Here is a 20,397-nt window from a genome sequence, read left to right on the forward strand (position 1 = left end):
CTCTATGCCAATAAAATGGACAACCTGGAAGAAATGGACAAATTCTTAGAAATGCACAACCTGCCAAGACTGAATCAGGAAGAAATAGAAAATATGAACAGACCAATCACAAGCACTGAAATTGAAACTGTGATTAAAAATCTTCCAACAAACAAAAGCCCAGGACCAGATGGCTTCACAGGCGAATTCTATCAAACATTTAGACAAGAGCTAACACCTATCCTTCTCAAACTCTTCCAAAATATAGCAGAGGGAGGAACACTCCCAAACTCATTCTACGAGGCCACCATCACCCTGATACCAAAACCAGACAAGGATGTCACAAAGAAAGAAAACTACAGGCCAATATCACTGATGAACATAGATGCAAAAATCCTCAACAAAATACTAGCAAACAGAATCCAACAGCACATTAAAAGGATCATACACCACGATCAAGTGGGGTTTATTCCAGGAATTCAAGGATTCCTCAATATATGCAAATCAATCAACGTGATACACCATATTAACAAATTAAAGGAGAAAAACCATATGATCATCTCAATAGATGCAGAAATAGCTTTCGACAAAATTCAACACCCATTTATGATAAAAACCCTGCAGAAAGTAGGCAAAAGAGGGAACTTTCCTCAACATAATAAAGGCCATATATGACAAACCCACAGCCAACATTGTCCTCAATGGTGAAAAACTGAAACCATTTCCACTAAGATTAGGAACAAGACAAGGTTGCCCACTCTCATCAATAGTTTTGGAAGTTTTAGCCACAGCTAAAAGGAAAGGAAATAAAAGGAATCCAAATCGGAAAAGAAGAAGTAAAGCTGTCACTGTTTGCAGATGACATGATACTATACATAGAGAATCCTAAAGATGCTACCAGAAAACTACTAGAGCTAATCAATGAATTTGGTAAAGTAGCAGGATACAAAATTAATGCACAGAAATCTCTGGCACTCCTATGCACTAATGATGAAAAATCTGAAAGTGAAATCAAGAAAACACTCCCATTTACCACTGTAACAAAAAGAATAAAATATCTAGGAATAAACCTACCTAAGGAGACAAAAGACCTCTATGCAGAAAATTATTAGACACTGATGAAAGAAATTAAAGATGATACAAATAGATGGAGAGATATACCATGTTCTTGGATTGGAAGAATGAACATTGTGAAAATGACTATACTACCCAAAGCAATCTACACATTCAATGCAATGCCTATCAAACTACCACTGGCATTTTTCACAGAACTAGAACAAAACATTTCACAATTTGTATGGAAACACAAAAGACCCCGAACAGCCAAAGCAATCTTGAGAACGAAAAACGGAGCTGGAGGAATCAGGCTCCCTGACTTCAGACTATACTACAAAGCTACAGTAATCAAGACAGTATGGTACTGGCACAAAAACAGAAATATAGATCAATGGAACAGAATAGGAAGCCCAGAGATAAACCCACGCACATATCGTCACCTTATCTTGGATAAAGGAGGCAGGAATGTACAGTGGAGAAAGGACAGCCTCTTACACAATAAGTGGTGCTGGGAAAACTGGACAGGGACATGTAAAAGTATGAGATTAGATCACTCCCTAACACCATACACAAAAATAAGCTCAAAATGGATTAAAGACCTAAATGTAAGGCCAGACACTATCAAACTCTTAGAGGAAAACATAGGCAGAACAGTCTATGACATAAATCACAGCAAGATCCTTTCTGACCCACCTCCTAGAGAAATGGCAATAAAAACAAAAATAAACAAATGGGACCTAATGAAACTTCAAAGCTTTTGCACAGTAAAGGAAACCATAAACAAGACCAAAAGACAACACTCAGAATGGGAGAAAATATTTGCAAATGAAGCAACTGACAAAGGATTAATCTCCAAAATTTATAAGCAGCTCATGCAGCTCAATAACAAAAAAACAAACAACCCAATCCAAAAATGGGCAGAAAACCTAAATAGACATTTCTCTAAAGAAGATATATAGGTTGCCAACAAACACATGAAAGAATGCTCAATATCATTAATCATTAGAGAAATTCAAATCAAAACTACAATGAGATATCAGCTCACACCAGTCAGAATGGCCATCATCAAAAAATCTAGAAACAATAAATGCTGGAGAGGGTGTGGAGAAAAGGGAACACTCTTGCACTGCTGGTGGGAATATGAACTGGTACAGCCACTATGGAGAACACTATGGAGGTTCCTTAAAAAACTACAAATAGAACTACCATATGACCCAGCCATCCCACTACTGGGCATATACCCTGAGAAAACCATAATTCAAAAAGAGTCATGGGGCTTCCCTGGTGGCGCAGCGGTTGAGAGTCCGCCTGCCGATGCAGGGGACACGGGTTCGTGCCCCGGTCTGGGAGGATCCCACATGCCATGGAGCGGCTAGGCCCGTGAGCCATGGCCGCTGGGCCTGCACGTCCAGAGCCTGTGCTCTGCAACGAGAGAGGCCACAGCAGTAAGAAGCCCACGTAATGCAAAAAAAAAAAAAGAGAGTCATGTACCAAAATGTTCATTGCAGCTCTATTTACAATAGCCAGGAGATGGAAACAACCTAAGTGTCCATCACTGGATGAATGGACAAAGAAGATGTGGCACATATATACAATGGAATATTATTCAGCCATAAAAAGAAACGAAATTGAGTTATTTGTAGTGAGGTGGATGGACCTAGAATCTGTCATACAGAGTGAAGTAAGTCAGAAAGAGAAAGACAAATACCGTATGCTAACACATATATATGGAATCTAAGAAAAAAAAATATGAAGAACCTAGGGGTAAGACGGGAATAAAGACTCAGACCTACTAGAGAATGGACTTGAGGATATGGGGAGGAAGAAGGGTAAGCTGTGACAAAGTGAGAAAGTGGCATGGACATATACACACTACCAAATGTAAAATAGATAGCTAGTGGGAAGCAGCCGCATAGCACAGGGAGATCAGCTCGGTGCTTTGTGACCACCTGGATGGGTGGGATAGGGAGGGTGGGAGGGAGGGAGACACCAGAGGGAGTAGATATGGGAACATATGTATATGTATAACTGATTCACTTTGTTATAAAGCAGAAACTAACACACCAGTGTAAAGCAATTATACTCCAATAAAGATGTTAAAAAAAAAAAACTTAAAAAAAAAAGAGTAAATAGTGTGTTGTGCTGACCAATCTGACATTCATGTTAAGAGGTAATCTGCTAAAAATAATTTGTTATTCAAATTCTATGTTATATGTTGTACCCCTGAAAACAAATGTTATCACATCTGTCAGAACTTGGTAGGAAGAAACTACTCTATCATAGTTCAAAGAAAAAACACAATGTTCTCTAGAAACAATTTATGAAAAAGTCAGATCCATATTTCATATGTGCCACAAAAGCTCATCAGAGTAATAACCCTCCTTCTCCAGGGTGTTATCCTACCATCTGCTGCTCTATTACTTATCTTTATTTTGCAACTAATTAACAGCATAATCTTCTAAATTCAGCAAGTTAATTATCATTATTGTAGTCTTTGCAGCATCATCAGTCCTCGTGAAATCTTGTCTCCCCACCCCCAGAGAACATATGAAAATGAAGTACGTTGGGAGAGAGTCTGTTTCTTTGGAGTGGGCTCGTTAGGTGTTTGCTGATTAGCTTGGCGTGCAGAGGCAGGTCAGAAGAATTCTGCTGAACATGAGGTTCCATGCAGGGCCCAACTAAGTTAATGTAGGTTTCTGAACGTTTGCCAAGATGCCCTCTGTCAGCTCTCAGTAGAAACCCCCTGCAGAAACCCGACTGGCTACCCGCTGTGTGCAAAGATATTCTCTCAGTTTGTCACACAAGTCTTAAAGGAATGATTCTACTCAAATACTTTACTAAATCTTCTTAAACATAACTCCTGGATGGTTAACATTTTCTTATTTAGAAGTTACTTTTTTTTTTTTTGCGGTACGCGGGCCTCTCACTGTTGTGGCCTCTCCTGTTGCAGAGCACAGGCTCCGGACACGCAGGCCCAGTGGCCATGGCTCACGGGCCCAGCCGCTCCGCGGCATGTGGGATCCTACCGGACCAGGGCACAAACCCGTGTCCCCTGCACCGGCAGGCAGACTCTCAACCACTGCGCCACCAGGGAAGCCCCAGAAGTTACTTTTTGATTACAAATATTACATAGGAAATATGTTTTATTAGAAGAGTAACACAGATAGCAAATATCTGTGGTTTAATGTGCTTAATGACCAAAAAAACCCCTAAACCTAAATCTGGTGACATCCAGTGAAATTTTGTGAAAATAGTAGATAACAGGAATTTTCCTAGAGTATTAAAAAATACTAGGTAATCTTGTATTTGTGGACCCCCACATATATATATATTTTAAAACTACATGCTTACTTTTCCAAAGACTTAAAGTTTAAAAAAAAACAAAACATAACAAACACAACTTGTCCTGAAGAAATTTCTTTGGCAAAAAAGAAGGATCTTATTTAAATATTTATAGTAGACACAAACACAACGCATATAAATCTTCCTGTAAGCACTGGGCATCTGAAAATCAGGGCACACAAAAGCATCCTCGGCTATCTTAGGATACAAATAAGTTTCTCTTCAGCTGTAGTGTGCTACTCATTCTTATGTTTTCCAATGCTGCCATTTCTCAAACATTATTTTTTAACCACATTTTAGCACAATCACCATTGCTGCACTATTTAGCATGTCATTAACAGATTGTGACCACAAAGGTCAAACAAATCCTTAACAGAGATGCAGAATCAAGCAGGGAGGATATTTAAAATATTTTCAAAGTGTTGAAAACAACAAAGCAAAATCCAATTGAAGCATTGAAAGAAGAAATTATAAGTTTTGCTGGGGTGCTACAGACTGGTAAACAGTCAGAAAAATTATTTAATGTGTAATGTGAATCTAGGGGATGTGAGCTGGGGACCACTCATTTGGAGAGCATGGAACTGGAATTCTATCACTGATAGAGAAAGAATTAAGTCCCATGATCGTTTATCTGATCACTAAGAAACCTCTGTTTCTTAATGATGGGATATGAACCTAGTCTCAACTTTCTCCAGTTAGAATTATACAATTATTTATTTATTTAGTAAATCTTTTTTTTTTAGCCCTTTGATGCTTAATAAAATAAGTAATCAATGACACTGACATTTTAGTCTAAATTTAGAAACAATCTGTAACTGTTTTGTATTTTATGTTACAAATGTATCTAAAATAACTTGCCACATAGAGTAAGAGACTGCCCTTGGATTTCAGTTTTAAATGTTTGAGATTGATTTAGTCCTGTGATTTTAGTTGGAAGAACTAAGATAATCTTACTAAGCCTCTTAATAATACAAGAATATTTAAGAGGACCAACCTTCATTATATCTATAATTTAGTTATTTAAGTTATTGAAGTACTTGGGAAAGTTTGTTAGACAATGAAGTACCTATAGAGAAAACAGGATATATTAAGTTTAAAATGAAATTTAGCATGTTTAATTTTATTTTAAGCCCTTTAAAAGTGATCGCTGTACAACTGGATTTATAAATTGGCCTTGAGAACTTAGGGAAGAAATAAGTTTTTAAATTTGTAACTTTATTTTTAAAAAGGAGACTCTCAATAATGGTTTTTGTGCACAAAAGTCACCATTAAGGGTATCAAAAAACTGAAAACAAGAGCCAAACACCTCATTGATACAATATAATCCTAACTGCCATACCTGTTGGAAAAAAAAATCAGTGGCATATTAAAAAGATAAGACTTATTTTTTTTACTCTCTTGATGATCATTGGACACATTTGCAAGAAAAATCTCAAAACTTAAGATCACATCTGCTGAATTTCTTAGTACCCAAGAAATGTTTGTTAAATAAATAACAATCATTAGAAATAACTGTTAAATGAGGCTGACACAAAATAAATGAACATGAATTAAACTACAAAACCCAAACTATTTCCGGGTTATTCCCAAAGGTTGGTAGATTTGTTTTGTATACCAATATATAAGTATACTTGATAATGATGATAATGAAATTCAAGCACTGAAAATTCTTCAATCAAACTGATTCACTGGACAATCAAATATACTAAAGGTGGTACGTTACCAAACCACAATGTAATTTAATTAATACAGAAATCAATAAGAAACAGATAAAAAGCCCTGAAATATTTGGAAATTATACACTACACTTTTAAATAACCCACAGTTCAAGGAAGAAATCACAAGGGAAATTAGAAAATAAATTATTATAAAGATACAACATATCAAAATTTGTGCACAAAGTTATAGTGTTAAATGCCTATATGAGAAAGGTAAAAAGATTTAAATCAATAATCTAAGCTTCTACTTTAAGAAGCTAAAAAAAGATAAGCAAATTAAACCCAATTAAGTAGACAAAGAAAATATTAAAGATAAAAGCAGCAATCAGTGGTAATACAGTATACCATTAAGAAAAATAAAGGCAAGCTACAGACTGAGAAAATATTCGTGAGATACATATATATACATATCTATATATAAACTTGTATCTAGAATATATATAAAGAATTCCTATAACACAATAGTAAAAGACAAGTAACCAAATTTAAAGAATGAGCAAACAATATCACAAATAATGTCTGGCTGATTGGAAATGTAAATTGAAACCAAGAGGTGCTGCCACAATCTCCTAGAATGTCTACAATGAAAACAATAGACAAAACCAAATGTCCACAAAAATGTGGGAACAACTGGAATTCCCATACACTGCTGGTAGGAATGTAAACTTTGGCAAAAGGTCTGGCAATTTATTATAAAGTTATATGTATACCTACTCTCTGACTCAGCAATTCCACTCTTAGGTAGATAAACTAAATGAAAGTATACATCCACAAAGAGAGTTATACAAGAATGTGCATATGAGTTTTATTCACAACAGCTAAATAATAAAAACCACTCAAGTGTCCACCAACAGGAGAATGGATATAGAAATTGTGGTATACTCACACAATGGAAAACTACTCAGCTATAAAAAGAAACAAACTTTGATACACGCAACAACATGGATAAATCTCATAGACATATGCTTAGCTGAACACAAGAGTATATATTGATTCCATTTACATTGCTGGTGACAAATATAAGAACAGTTGGGGGAGGTGGACTGATTGGGAAGGGAAATAAAGAAACTTGATGGGTAGATGTTAATGTTCTATACCATAATAAGGGTGTGAGTTACATGAATGCACTTAAACTGTACAGATAAAATCGGTCCATTTCAATCTATGTCAATTTTACATTAAGAAAGCCTTATTAAAAAATAATTGAGTGAGGGTAGGGAGTGGTCTGAGGTACAGATAAAACAAGAATGGCAGTTATATCACTAATAATTGAAGCTGGATGATGGGTATATGGGGGTTCATTATAGAAACCTATTTATTTTGTATGTGTTTGAATTCTTCCGTAACAAAAAGCTTAAAAAAAAAAAAGGAAATGGACTAATTTCTGAGTCTTTTTAAATTAAAAACAGGACAATCTTATTTACTATCCCAATTAAAGTAGGCAATCACCTAAATATGGCTATTTTATATGTTAACAATATTCTAATAAGAAATTTAATTGGACTGTTAAATTTAAGTGGGGCAATCTGTGACTCCCCATGCTATTTTGGGGCTTTCAACCAATAACTGTTTTTCATATATAAATTTGTGAAATGTAGCTTCGGTATTTTTTAATATACAAGCATACAAAACACTTTTATTCTTATTAAATTTCTTAGTGATTAAAAGAAAAAGTTATTCAGGGAAGTTTACTAAGTTTCTACAAATATGGCTTAATCTCTTATAGCCAAAAGTATTTCTTTAAATCTGATTTGTTCCATTGGAATTAATTTGTGGGAAAGAAAAGTCCACTGAATATGTAAAAATATTTTTAGGTATAGTGTACAACAACAGGATCTCTTTAACTTCTATTTCTACTCTACTCAGTTTCACTAATTGAATTTTTCATTAGAACAGTTATGTTTAAAGTAGGAAGTGTAAAACACATTCCCAGTGAAGCTCTTCTGCTATCAAGTGGAAAAGATTCATCTTAGTTATTATTTCCATGCCTTTGACCTAAACATGCTGTTATGTGAAAAATTCCCCTCCTGGGTTTTCAAGTTCCCTCACCACAATCAATAACCAGCTAATTTTAATACTCTTCAACCAACTATTATTCATTCAGATGGTATATAAGTTTTACTATTAAAAAAAAAAGTTATCCCATGCCAATTTCAGATTGATTATTTGTACTAATGGAGAATAGCAGTAAAAAATTTAAAGCCTTGCGATATATTGATACATAATGGCTTTCATCTGTACAGATTTATATTATTAGTATAGTGCCTAGCATAGAAGTGAAACAAATAATAGGTGTCTAAAAACTATCTATCGATTCATTGGTTGTAGTTAAGAAGAATTAGCTTTTAAGTGTGTTAGACTATAGAAGGGAGAATTACACTTATTTGAAAAAAACCAACCCCCCACACTCCCCATCCCACAGCAGCAGCTTCAAATCTTCTACCAAGAAAATTAGCAAGTTAGTAGGATTTGGGGCTAAGAGAGACCCCAGAAATCAAAGTTTAACCCCTTTATTTCACAGATGAGGAAAATGAGTCTCAGAAAAGTTAAAGTGGCTTGATTAGGGGTACTGAATAGCAGAATCAGGATTAAAATGAAAATACGTCTCTTGATTCCTACTCTATAGTTCATCCCTTACCACCAATTTCTTAGTGTCTGAAACATAACTCAAAAATATGGTTTTCGTTTATATATTATGTGTAATGTTTACTAACTCGTATACTATTTCAGAATTCTAGTTAATTCTTTTTTTTTTTTTTTTTTTTTTTTTGCGGTACGCGGGCCTCTCACTGTTATGGCCTCTCCCGTCGCGGAGCACAGGCTCCGGATGCACAGGCTCAGCGGCCATGGCTCACGGGCCCAGCCACTCCGCGGCATATGGGATCCTCCCAGACGGGGGCACGAACCCGTATCCCCTGCATCGGCAGGCGGACTCTCAACCACTGCGCCACCAGGGAGGCCCCAGAATTCTAGTTAATTCTGTTCTACTCATTTGTATGACTGTTTACAACCACTCATTATACCAGCACTGCCTTCAGATGGTTACTTCTAGTTTCAGCTGCAATATCTCTAGCCCCCAGCAGGAGGAGAATTTATCTAAAAAGCCACACCAAAAATCAAACAAACCAATGACAAGAACTACAACTTTACTCCCAATCCATTCATTTGCTTTAAAGTATCAGTAACTTGTCACTATGCTAATGAAAGCTTTCCTTTTCCAAATTTTCTGGTTCATCTGTAATGTAATACAGTCCACGATTTTATAAAATTTGATCTAAATTGTGCATTTGAAGTGGGCTTTAATGGAAAAAACTAATTTGAAACAGGCTCAAGAAATGTATAGAACAAATAAAATCCTGCTTACCATTTTTGCTTCTGACTGTACTGGTTGAGGAGAGGAAGGACCTGGAATTCCCGGAACACTAGGCACCATGGTGACTGGTCGAACAAGCTATGCAGAAGATATTGAAAAATAATTGCTAGAGAATATATTCAAAATGAGATTTGTACTTTTATTTGCACAATGGCTGCTATAATAATTTACATATTATGATCAATATATAATGCATTAATATTTACATGACAATATATTATACATTAATAGAAAATGTATATTAATATTTATATTATTAATATAAATATAATTGGTATAATTGAGACTTCAGAATTAGAAAACTGTATCTCTGTCTGAACCCTTATTGATCTTAATCCTGATTTATCCTTCAAAAGTTGTCAATTGGGGCTTCCCTGGTGGCACAGTGGTTGAGAGTCCGCCTGCCGATGCAGGGGACACGGGTTTGTGCCCCAGTCCGGGAAGATCCCACATGCCGCGGAGCGGCTGGGCCCGTGAGCCATGGCCGCTGAGCCTGCGCGTCTGGAGCCTGTGCTCCGCAACGGGAGAGGCCACAACAGTGAGAGGCCTGCGTACCGCAAAAAAAAAAAAAAAAAAAAAAAAAAAGTTGTCAATTGTTCTGAGACACTCACTTCCCTAATCTTCAATTTTTGTAATTCCTTTTTTTAAATGATTCCTTCTTATAGAAAATAATATTTAAAGTGATTGATGCAAAATTTCTCACAGATCTGTCACACTTCCATTTTGAATGTGAAAGGAAAGAATGTTAAAACTTGTATAACTAGGCATAAAAAGTAATTTCAACAATGAATTTTGCTTTTCTAAAATATATACATATAAAATTTCTAAAATATACAATGAAAGTTCTTTGATGTATTAATATAAAGCATGACAAAGAACCTGATTACCTCTAATAATTCCTCTAATAATAATAATATATAACAGATTTTTCTGGTTTTTGCCTTTTTTAAAAAACCTAATATCAACACCGAATGATTATTATGTACCTAAAGTATATCTCTTTTTCATTTCAGTTTCTCTCATCACAGTTACATTTAACAGGATAACCATACAATCCCAGATACAGGACAAGGATGTTTCCCCCTTGAAAATATCCTCAGAAAAGAGGACGTAGTCACCTTATATTTGAGTCCTTATAAAATCTCTCATTCTGAACAGCAAAGTTCTGTTTGAAGACAACATATTATCTTGAAATTATTTCAATCAATGCTAATTTTGGATACTTAGAAAGGTCACTTTGGAAGAACTAGTTAATAAAAAAAGTAAATATTTAACATTAATTTTAGTATTATTTCTGAGGATGTAATCTCACCAAAGTGTTAGATGTTACTGTAAGGAGGCTTTTAAAACTAATTTTTAAAAGCTATACAATAAGTGATTATATTGTACTGATCAGAAACAACTATCTACAAGGTAAAAGAAGAAACTGTCTTTTTATTACATGAATGAATATTAGGACTTGGTGTAAGATTCTCAGTATTACAATAATAGATTCAAAAAGTGTTATATTGAAACTACTTGGGTGAGGATGAAAACAATGTGTTTTGGAAAATTGTGTGAGATTTCTTAAAAAGTGGTTCTAACGATGAAAACTTGAATGTTGAAGACACATTTGAAGAGTCTGAATAAACTTATTTCATGAAATGTGAGAACAGGAAAAAAGGATTATTTCTAACATATTATTCCAAAGAATGTGCTTCTAAATATCGACTGTTATTAAATATTATAAGTAGTTATTTAATTACTGTCTATGTCTTTCAATTTTTATATATTTAACATGCCCTCAAAAAACTTTTCTTATGGATCTTCTCATTAGGAAGGTGGGGACTATCTATTGCCCATTCTACTAGACCATTTAGATTTTCACACGCTTGGGACAGCAAAGGAATTTTGTAAACCCAACCTGACCATAATATTTCACAGAGAGTGCTTTTAGAAACAATTTCTATAGTAATCAAAATAACATGGAGTTACCTGATAAATGTTCCAGTATAAATGTCTTCTTAAAGAATAGAAACCTATGTTAATATTTGAATTCTACAAATCTAGAAAATTGAAATGGGTTGAATATGGAATAAAGTTCTTAATACTAAAAATAAAAAGAAAACAAGATTTTGAGGATGGAAAAATGTTTTCTATCCAATTATGTTTGCCTTGAAAGGTAAACGCTATCACAATAAATATCAGTGAGTAAATATTGCTCACCACTAAGTATTTTGTTGAATTCAGTTTCATAAACTAATCAAGCAGCCCCCCTTGGGCTGTATTTTCTGATTACAAAGATCGGTTTTACTATAAAGAAATATTTTTAATAGTCTAAATTTCAAACTTACTGGGACTGCAGCTGGAACATGCACATTCGAACTTGTAATTGATGCAGGAATAGCAACAGGCATGGTTTGTCCATTAGGAAGATGTAACAGAAGAGGAAATGGGCCTGGTACAGGACTAAGGAAAACAAAAGAAGGGCAATTAGAGAAAAGAAATCCCTATCAATAATCTCGAAAAATACCAGAGTATTTTTACTCCTACTATTATATCATTTAAAAATAAATTTTCCAGAGAAAGATAAACACTGTATGATTTCACTTATATGTGGAATCTAAAAAACAAAACAGACGAACAAACATAACAAAACAGAAACGGAGAACAGACAGGTGGTTTCCAGAGGGAAGGGTGTTGGAGGGATGAGAGAAATTAAGAGGTACAAACTTCCAGTTACAAAATAAAGGAGTCACAGGGATGAAATTAACAGTGTGATGAATACAGTCATTAATAATGTTATATCTTTGTACAGTAACAAAGGTGGTCAAAAGGTACAAACTTACAGTTATAAGATAAATAAGTACTAGGGATGTAATGTACAACGTGATTAATATAGTTAACACTGTTGTATGTTACATATGAAAGCTGTTACCAGAGTAAATCCTAAGAGTTCTCATCACAAGGAAAAAATATTTTATTTTGTATCTGTACAAGATGATGGATGTTCACCACACTTACTGTGGTAATCATTTCATGATGTATGTAAGTCAAATCATTATGCTATACACCTTAAATGTATACAGTGCTGTATGTCAATTGCAGTTAACCCTTGAACAACAAGAGGGTTAGATGCACTGACACTATGCAGAGTCGAAAATCCCAGTGTAGCTTATGGTCGGCCTCTGTATCTGCAGATTCAACCAACTGTGGATTGTGTAGTGTGGTAGTATGTATTTGTTGAAAAATATCTGTGTGTAACTGGACTCACGCAGTTCAAACTGGTATTGTTCAAGGGTCCACTGTGTATCTCAATAAAACTGGGAAAAAAAGAAAAAAGGACTGCAGCTCCAGCCCAAGAAAATGCCTATGTGACAGATGGAAACTTGATACCATCTTTCTCATAACATGAATAAAACACCCACAAAAAATCATACATGGTATATATACACCACTCAAGTAATTAAAAACAAAACAAAAATCTTCCAATCACTGCAAAGCACATCGTAAAATTTAATTGTTTTTAATTGCATCTTAAATGCACAATATATGTAAGCAGTGTGGAAAAAAAGAGGAAAAAAATGGAAAAAGTTATGAATTTACTTAGGACAATCTCCAACATGTTAGTTGAGAAAAATTCTTATCAACTACCTGTAAGAACTGAAAGAAATGTCACCTAGTGATAAAAATAATTTTATGTGTTTTGTGTGAAACAGCATGAAAATAAGAAACCATCTTAAAATCACATTCTATGTTGATTTGTTTTTCAAATTAAGTTTTAGATATTTATCTTCTAATTTATTAGATACTATTTATATTTATTAAAAAAAGACTACCCAAGCATTTTTTCCGAAAATCAAAGCATGCAAAATATTCACACACACACACACACACACACACACACACACACACACACAAACTAAGGCCACAATTAGAATAATTAAGTATCTTAGGACAAATCATAACAAGAAAAACTTAACAATTCATATAATTCAATGATTGGCCCAAATCACTTACACGATTGGCCTGTTGGAGGACGGTGCCTGTGTGATTACAGTACTTGAGGTTGGTGAAGGTACTGCCTGCTGAATAATTACACTTGAGTCAGAACTTGTAAGCAGCACATTGGGAACCTGTAATGATGCTGGACGAACGATAGCTGATGTGGGCTGTGCAGTTTGTGTCAATGGTACTTCCTATTTAATAATGAGATAGAGAAAGAATGAAATTTAAAAATGCAAGTCAACAGAATATAACACATTTTTAAAAACAACCACAAACATAATACTTAATATACCCCCAGAGTATATTAATATTTAAAGTTAATTAAAAGAAAATTGTAGAAGCCACTGTAAAGTTTCAGATGCAATGTTCATATTTTAATTTAAAAACATCTTGAGTGGTTTTTTCAGTACAATTTGTTTTACCATCAATCTAGAAATAAGTTAGGCTGGGCAACTTGGCTATATAACTCCATGAGAATTTAAGTTAAAAAACAGAAATACAATTCCATTCTCATGGAAGCACAGAATTTAAAATCCAGAAGGGATTGCCTAGTCCTACTCCATCATTATACTATATAAAGAAGAAATAGGTCCAGGAGACTGTTTTATAGTTGATACAAATTCAATAGTAGAATACTTACAAAATGGTATTATAGTAAGGGCCAAAAAATGTTAAAAATTTTTTTAAGTAATACAAATATTTGCTAATTTCAGGTAACTATCTCTACATTATCAATAATTTCTCAGTATCAAAAGGCCGAGTAATATTGATACCTTGAATGTAAAAATAAATAACTATTGGAGTAACATCTTTCCAAAGTAAAGGAAAACACAGAACCTTATAGATGGTCTTTTCCACAATTTTACAGATTAGAAAGCAGAGATTATCCAGGACTCTGTAACTAGTTACTGTAAAAATGGGGTCCACTATGTTCTTTGAATTGGCCTTTATACTGCCATTTATTATCAAAATCTTATTAAGCTATACAGGAAGAAAGATAAACTAGTACTACTGGGACTACATTTATTTGACAAGTTTGAGGATTTACAACATGCCCTCAAGGACTACTGGGAAGAGAGACAATAAACAAGTAAAACAAACAAGAATATTTCAGACTGTAATGTGTTACAGACTAACAGCAAAACATAAGAAATCATGAAAGATTAACTGAGGGAAGGTTGGAGTTGGCTCCTTTGATAGCATAGTGAGGTAAGGTGAGCTTCTTTGCAAAACAGCATTCGAACAGGTACTGAAAAGATAAGGAGTAGAGCATTCTAGGGAAAAGGAATCAATATCAAGAGCAATGTCTTTGAGGTAGGAAAAAGCTTAGAATACCTGATGAACACACCAGAGAATGGCATGAGGTGAGGTCGGATGGGTAGGTAAGTCCAGATTAATGAGGGCTTATAGAAGGAGTGTGTTACCTTAAATGCAATGGCAAACCATTGAAGGATTTTAAGCAGGGAAGTGACATAATGTATTAAAAATAAAATAGCCTATGGAAAATAGGTTGGAGATTGAAGTAGAAAGTCCAGGTAATTGTTAAAAATTATATTAACATTATTAATATATTAACTATATTAAAATTATATTAATATTATTTGTATATTAACAAATAATAATTGTTAACAATTATTAGAAGGTAATCGTTAACAATCCAAGTAAAAGATGATGATGGATTGGACTAAAGTGGTGACACTGAAGATAAAAGAGATAAATTAAGGATATATTCAGGAAGTAGGTCTAGTAAGATTTGTTACTGGTTTCGGTGTGAAGGAAAAGAGGGAATTAAGTATTCTTTATTCTTGGCCTGAGCAACTAGATGGATGGAAAGAAGTTTTCCCTGTTTTACCGAGACAGGGAAAACTGTGGGAAAAAATCAAGGGCTCTAATTTAGACATACTATGTTTAAGATGTCCATTAGACACAGAAAAGGAAATGTCAAGATGGAGTTGGATATGAATGTGGAAATCTGGGAAATATCTGGGTTGATATAAATTTGAAAACCACATAGATGGTTTTTAAAGTTATGAGTCTGGATGAGAGCACTTAAGAAAAAAATTGAGAAAGAAAAGAGAAGGGGGCCCAGAACTTACTTTTTACAACTTGGAATGACTATGCTGTGCCCAGGGGGAACTAATGACTGAGGAATGCAGGAAGAAGAAATACCCCTAAAAGAGGCTACAGCAGCAATCAACAGGAAAAAACTGCTGAGTGTGAAGGGACTGAGATACTTTCTAGGAAAAAGATATTTATATCAAAGATTTAACAGCATTTCTTATAATTGTGATAATGTGGAAACAACCTTTATGTCCAACAAGAACAAGACAAGTAAATACATTAAGGTAATGATAAAATAAAGTGCAACCATTAAAAATTATGACTTTGGAAAATTTTCTAATGACATGGGAAAATGTACATTAATGTATATAATGTATAATATATGTATATTACATATAATATATGTATATATGTAATGTATATAATGATATAATGTATAATATATATAATGATATATGATATAAACGTTTATATATACACATTCTATATATATATATACATTATGTACATATATATACATACATGTGTGTGTGTGTGTATATATATATATATACACATAATGTATATAATGATATAAAAAAGTAAACTGGGACTTCCCTGGTGGCACAGTGGTTAAGAATCCACCTGCCAATGCAGGGGACACAGGTTCAATCCCTGATCTGGGAAGATCCCTCATGCCGCGGAGCAACTAAGCCCATGCACACAACTACTAAGCCTGCGCTCTAGAGTCTGAAAGTCACAACTACTGAGCCCACGCACTGTAACTACTGAAGCACGCGTGCCTAGAGCCTATGCAATGAGAAGCCTGTGCACCGCAATGAAGAGTAGCCCCCGCTCACCACAACTAGAGAAAGCCCGCATGCAGCAAGGAAGACCCAAAGCAGCCAAAAAAAAAAAAAGTAAACTAAGATTCCTGTTTGTATCCTGTAACTATTCACTTATATATGTATATTTTTATGTATAAATGCATGCATATATCTAGGAAAAATGTTTCAAAATACTAGTAATTCTTATCACTCAATTATGGGCTAAAAGGTAGTTTTTATTTTTCTTGTATTTTTCTATATTCTTAAACTTTTTATAACGAGAGTGTACTTTTATAACAAGGAAATGAAAAAAACACAAAACACCTAAGGTCAAAGCATTTATTCCTAGGTAAATAGTCACTTTTTCTGCCTTACTTCTAGCTCCTCTGCCATGGCTATTCTATTCTCCCCCGTAATTTTTCCGTGTGTAACAAAAAATGAATTATCTATAAAGGTACAGTCTTCTTTCCCTGAAATTTCTGAGTATTCAAAGGCTTTCACATATAATAAGACTATTACAACCTGACACTGATTTATGTATAATTTATTACGTTAACATTTTATGTAGATCAAACATTAGACTTCACTTAGAAAGCTGATTTTTTTCCACTTAGTTTGTGTTTCTACCATAAATACAAATTTCTAACCTTCTCATCACTGGTAGTAGACTCTGGGTGAGGTAAAGGACTATCCTGGTGAGTTGTTTCTACAACAGAGGGCTCCTCAATTTTGCTTCTTACGATGGGTGTTGCAAGAGGAGATAAATCTAGAGGCATCTAAAACACAAACATTAAAGAAAATGTTAGGAGTTTAAAAATAGCCAATCAGTGTATCTAAACTAAGAAAGCAGGGAGTGAAAACTATGATTACTGTTCTGTCAGAAGCACTGTTTTAATTTCATGGTTAACAACATACTTTTTTAATGTCGTCTTCTGAGGCTTTCTTGAATTCATTCTCAAATGGACTTGCCAACTCATTAAACAAACCCACTTCTTCACAGTTTTTTAAGAATCTTGTTGGTGTTGGGGTCTGATCTGAAATAAATGTCAAGAAGTAAACACATAGATTTAAATATCATACAGGACCCTAAAATATAGCTAGTAAATTAACAAATTAGCAGGACTGGTTCAGTCAGCTGTTAATTCTCTTTGGAAAGACCTCTTCCTTTAAAGCAAACAAAATCTGGTTAAGTTTTTGTTGCAGTTTAAGGTATTTCCTCCAACTTTATGAACCATAAAAGTATGAAAAGAAGTACCTCTTGTTCCTTAGTCCACACGTTCTCTCTGAGTGACATAAACATCCGCTACTCAGAGATCAACTACTGTCGTTATCTAACACAAAATTTTAAAGAAATTTACACTACTAAAACTTACAAATGCATAAAATACATGCAATTTGGGGAAAACTTGGACAACAGCATGTATATTTGCTTTAACTTGGCCCTTCTACTAGTGTTCATAATCTATTATGAAAGCAAGCTTAAGAAAAAACAGTCTTTAGTAGGTAGATCAAAATGCTACAACAAAAAGAAGGTTAAAACAAGAGCCCCCCGCAAACGAAAACTAAAACAAAACCCTCCTTTTAAAAGCTAATTTTCTATTTTAAAGCATTTTTCAAGCTTCGTATGAGGGGCTATGTAAGAGTTATATGTCTCATGTTCTAGCTTAATTCCTAGGCAGCAGAGAATTAGTCAAACTCTGCTTTCTTGAAACTTGAAACATTTTAACTACATTTGAATATGTACTCACACTAGGTGCATTAAAACATGTACTGAATGTACATGTGAGCATGTATTAGTTACAGAACAAATGCCACTTAAGATCCACGTTGAATTGAAAAAGAGCAAATTTATGAATTTTGCCTGTTTAGTCTTATTATTTTCAAGGCTATTTACTCAGATTGATTAGAGTTGGTAGCACATTCAAATTCTATTCACATTTTATATATTTTAGGGCATCAGTTTTATAGGTTATATCAGGAATCAAGCTTAAACTAAATAAAAGTATAAGGATAACTCCTGGTTTAAGATAAAGTATTCATAAAACCTTCTGTGAAATTAAAATTCATATATTTCTGTTAACTATTGGGTCCCCAGAGTGGGCATTACTTACTGTTTTACCTTCACCCTCGCCCCAACATACTCCCAGAGCATTAATATGTTTACTACATATAAATATATTTAGCACTACAGTGACCTACTTGTCATACACATTAGATATACTGGAGGCCTACCTCAGACACTATTAGTATTATCAAAATTACTGAAGGACTTTTCTTTTGTCTTCATTTTACCTAATAGTTAGTCCGCAACATATATAATCTCTACCCCCAAAAAGACTTCAAAATGGTATTATAGTAAGGGCCCAGCATACTTGTATCAACCTAGGTCCATCATGACTGAATTAGTAAACTGAACATAAATATGACTCTTCTGTTCATGCCCAAAGGGTTTGTCTATCTAAGCCCAAGAGAAGGCTATTTTGTATTAAAGGGAGAGAAGTCTTAAAAATAAAATACATATGGAAAAATCATTTTTATCAGTGATTACTATAATGATCAGGCTTGAAAAGAGAAAAGTCAACACAGGCACAATTGTTTAAACATGCACATGGCTTATGGCTATTGATCATCAAATATATACCACATACATCATGCATTATATTTATACAGTAATGCTAAACTACTCATCTCAATATATATTAGTAAAAAAATGGTCAAGTGCTATGTTTGAATGTGTTCTACTTTTCTACTGCATTAAATGTAAACAGATAGGACAGTAAGTTCTAGAAACCAATCTCAAAATATTTTTGAGTTAAATGTTACAGAGAGAGATATGGCTCTAAGGCAAGAAATTCTAGAGAAGCAAAGACCTTCGTGCCTAGGAGAGTGAACCTTCAGGCTGTTGTTATCTTGTTTGTGTTTTGGTTCTCTCTCCTAGTATCTGATGTATAGTGTTTTAAAGAAATGCATACCTCACTCTTGTCTGCTTCCTTCTACTTATAGAAATGAAGATATGTTGAATGTTACCCTACATTTTTCCTAAACAAATTGTTTTTTGGTAAATTATCAACATTTTTACCTCCAGTGTTTTCAATGCAAAAATCTTGATACCGAATGACAAGAACCGTCTTTTTTCCTCATTATCTCTCCAAAGCATTGCATATGACAATTTGATCTCTATGTTGGGCAATAATTTAAAAGTATTAATAATATTCAGTATACAGGTATATAATTCTAGATTTACAAATAGTATAACCTAAGCTTTACAAGAGAAAAAAATTAAGTTAATTTGAATATTTATGTGAATCTGTGGTTATGACACAAAAAGGACTGAAATTTATATAAGTATATTAAATTTTATATAAAACTGTTTTCTTACCACACTTATAAAATATACAAAATGCAATGAAATTAAATGTTATGTGTGTGTACATATACAGAGATATGTACATATATATATTTAAAGGGGTAGCTGATATAGCATGGAAGGACAATAAACCAATGCATGAATTGGGTTTCTCTTTTTGCATACTGTAAGATAATCATCTGCTTAGGTGATACTGCATGTTCATAGGAGCAACATACAAAAATAAAAGCACTGACTGAATTTAAGCCCCCTTTATTGAGAGTATTTTACTAACACAGATGTTTAGTCCAAAAAGAAACATAAACAAAATCCTAATGAACAAGTCTGCTAATTGCTCTTTCTCCAACAGGAAGAGCCTGATCATCTTCTAGCTTCGCATAGCATTGTAAAGCAGGTGTAAACAGCTAAAAGAAACATTGACTAAACATCACATTAGTTCAACTACCAGTTAAATGTAAATTTTGGAAATGGTATGAAGGTTCCCAGGTTTCTAATTAACTTCCACAAAAAATGACATTAAAATCTACATTTGAAAACCACACAAAAAGAGTGAAATGAATGGTCAGAAGGAAACATAAAAATGTAATGGGTAAAATACATGTTGCCAACATTTATTGTAAATGAAGTCATTGGAATATCACCAGACTATATTATTTACAGAGAATACACAAAAATTGTGCACATTCCAGGTGAAATATGTATATAAGC

At 34.0% G+C, this 20,397-nt stretch overlaps 1 protein-coding gene across 4 annotated transcripts in view; it reads right to left on the minus strand.

Moving 5' to 3' along the window:
- The window catches only part of ATF2 (activating transcription factor 2), an 86,333-nt gene that overhangs the window by 29,600 nt on the left and 36,336 nt on the right, over positions 1-20,397 (minus strand). For all 4 annotated transcript variants that reach the window (XM_082630157.1, XM_082630156.1, XM_082630155.1 and 1 more), the window contains 5 exons: positions 17,238-17,356; positions 16,970-17,098; positions 13,468-13,646; positions 11,802-11,916; positions 9,460-9,546 (listed from right to left, as the gene is read on the minus strand). In XM_082630157.1, the coding sequence (XP_082486283.1) occupies positions 9,460-9,546; positions 11,802-11,916; positions 13,468-13,646; positions 16,970-17,098; positions 17,238-17,356 (629 nt within the window). The remainder of the gene's footprint in view (positions 1-9,459; positions 9,547-11,801; positions 11,917-13,467; positions 13,647-16,969; positions 17,099-17,237; positions 17,357-20,397) is intronic.

Source organism: Mesoplodon mirus, assembly GCF_964341445.2.
Source record: "Mesoplodon mirus genome assembly, chromosome: 8".
NCBI classification, from domain to species: domain Eukaryota; kingdom Metazoa; phylum Chordata; class Mammalia; order Artiodactyla; family Ziphiidae; genus Mesoplodon; species Mesoplodon mirus.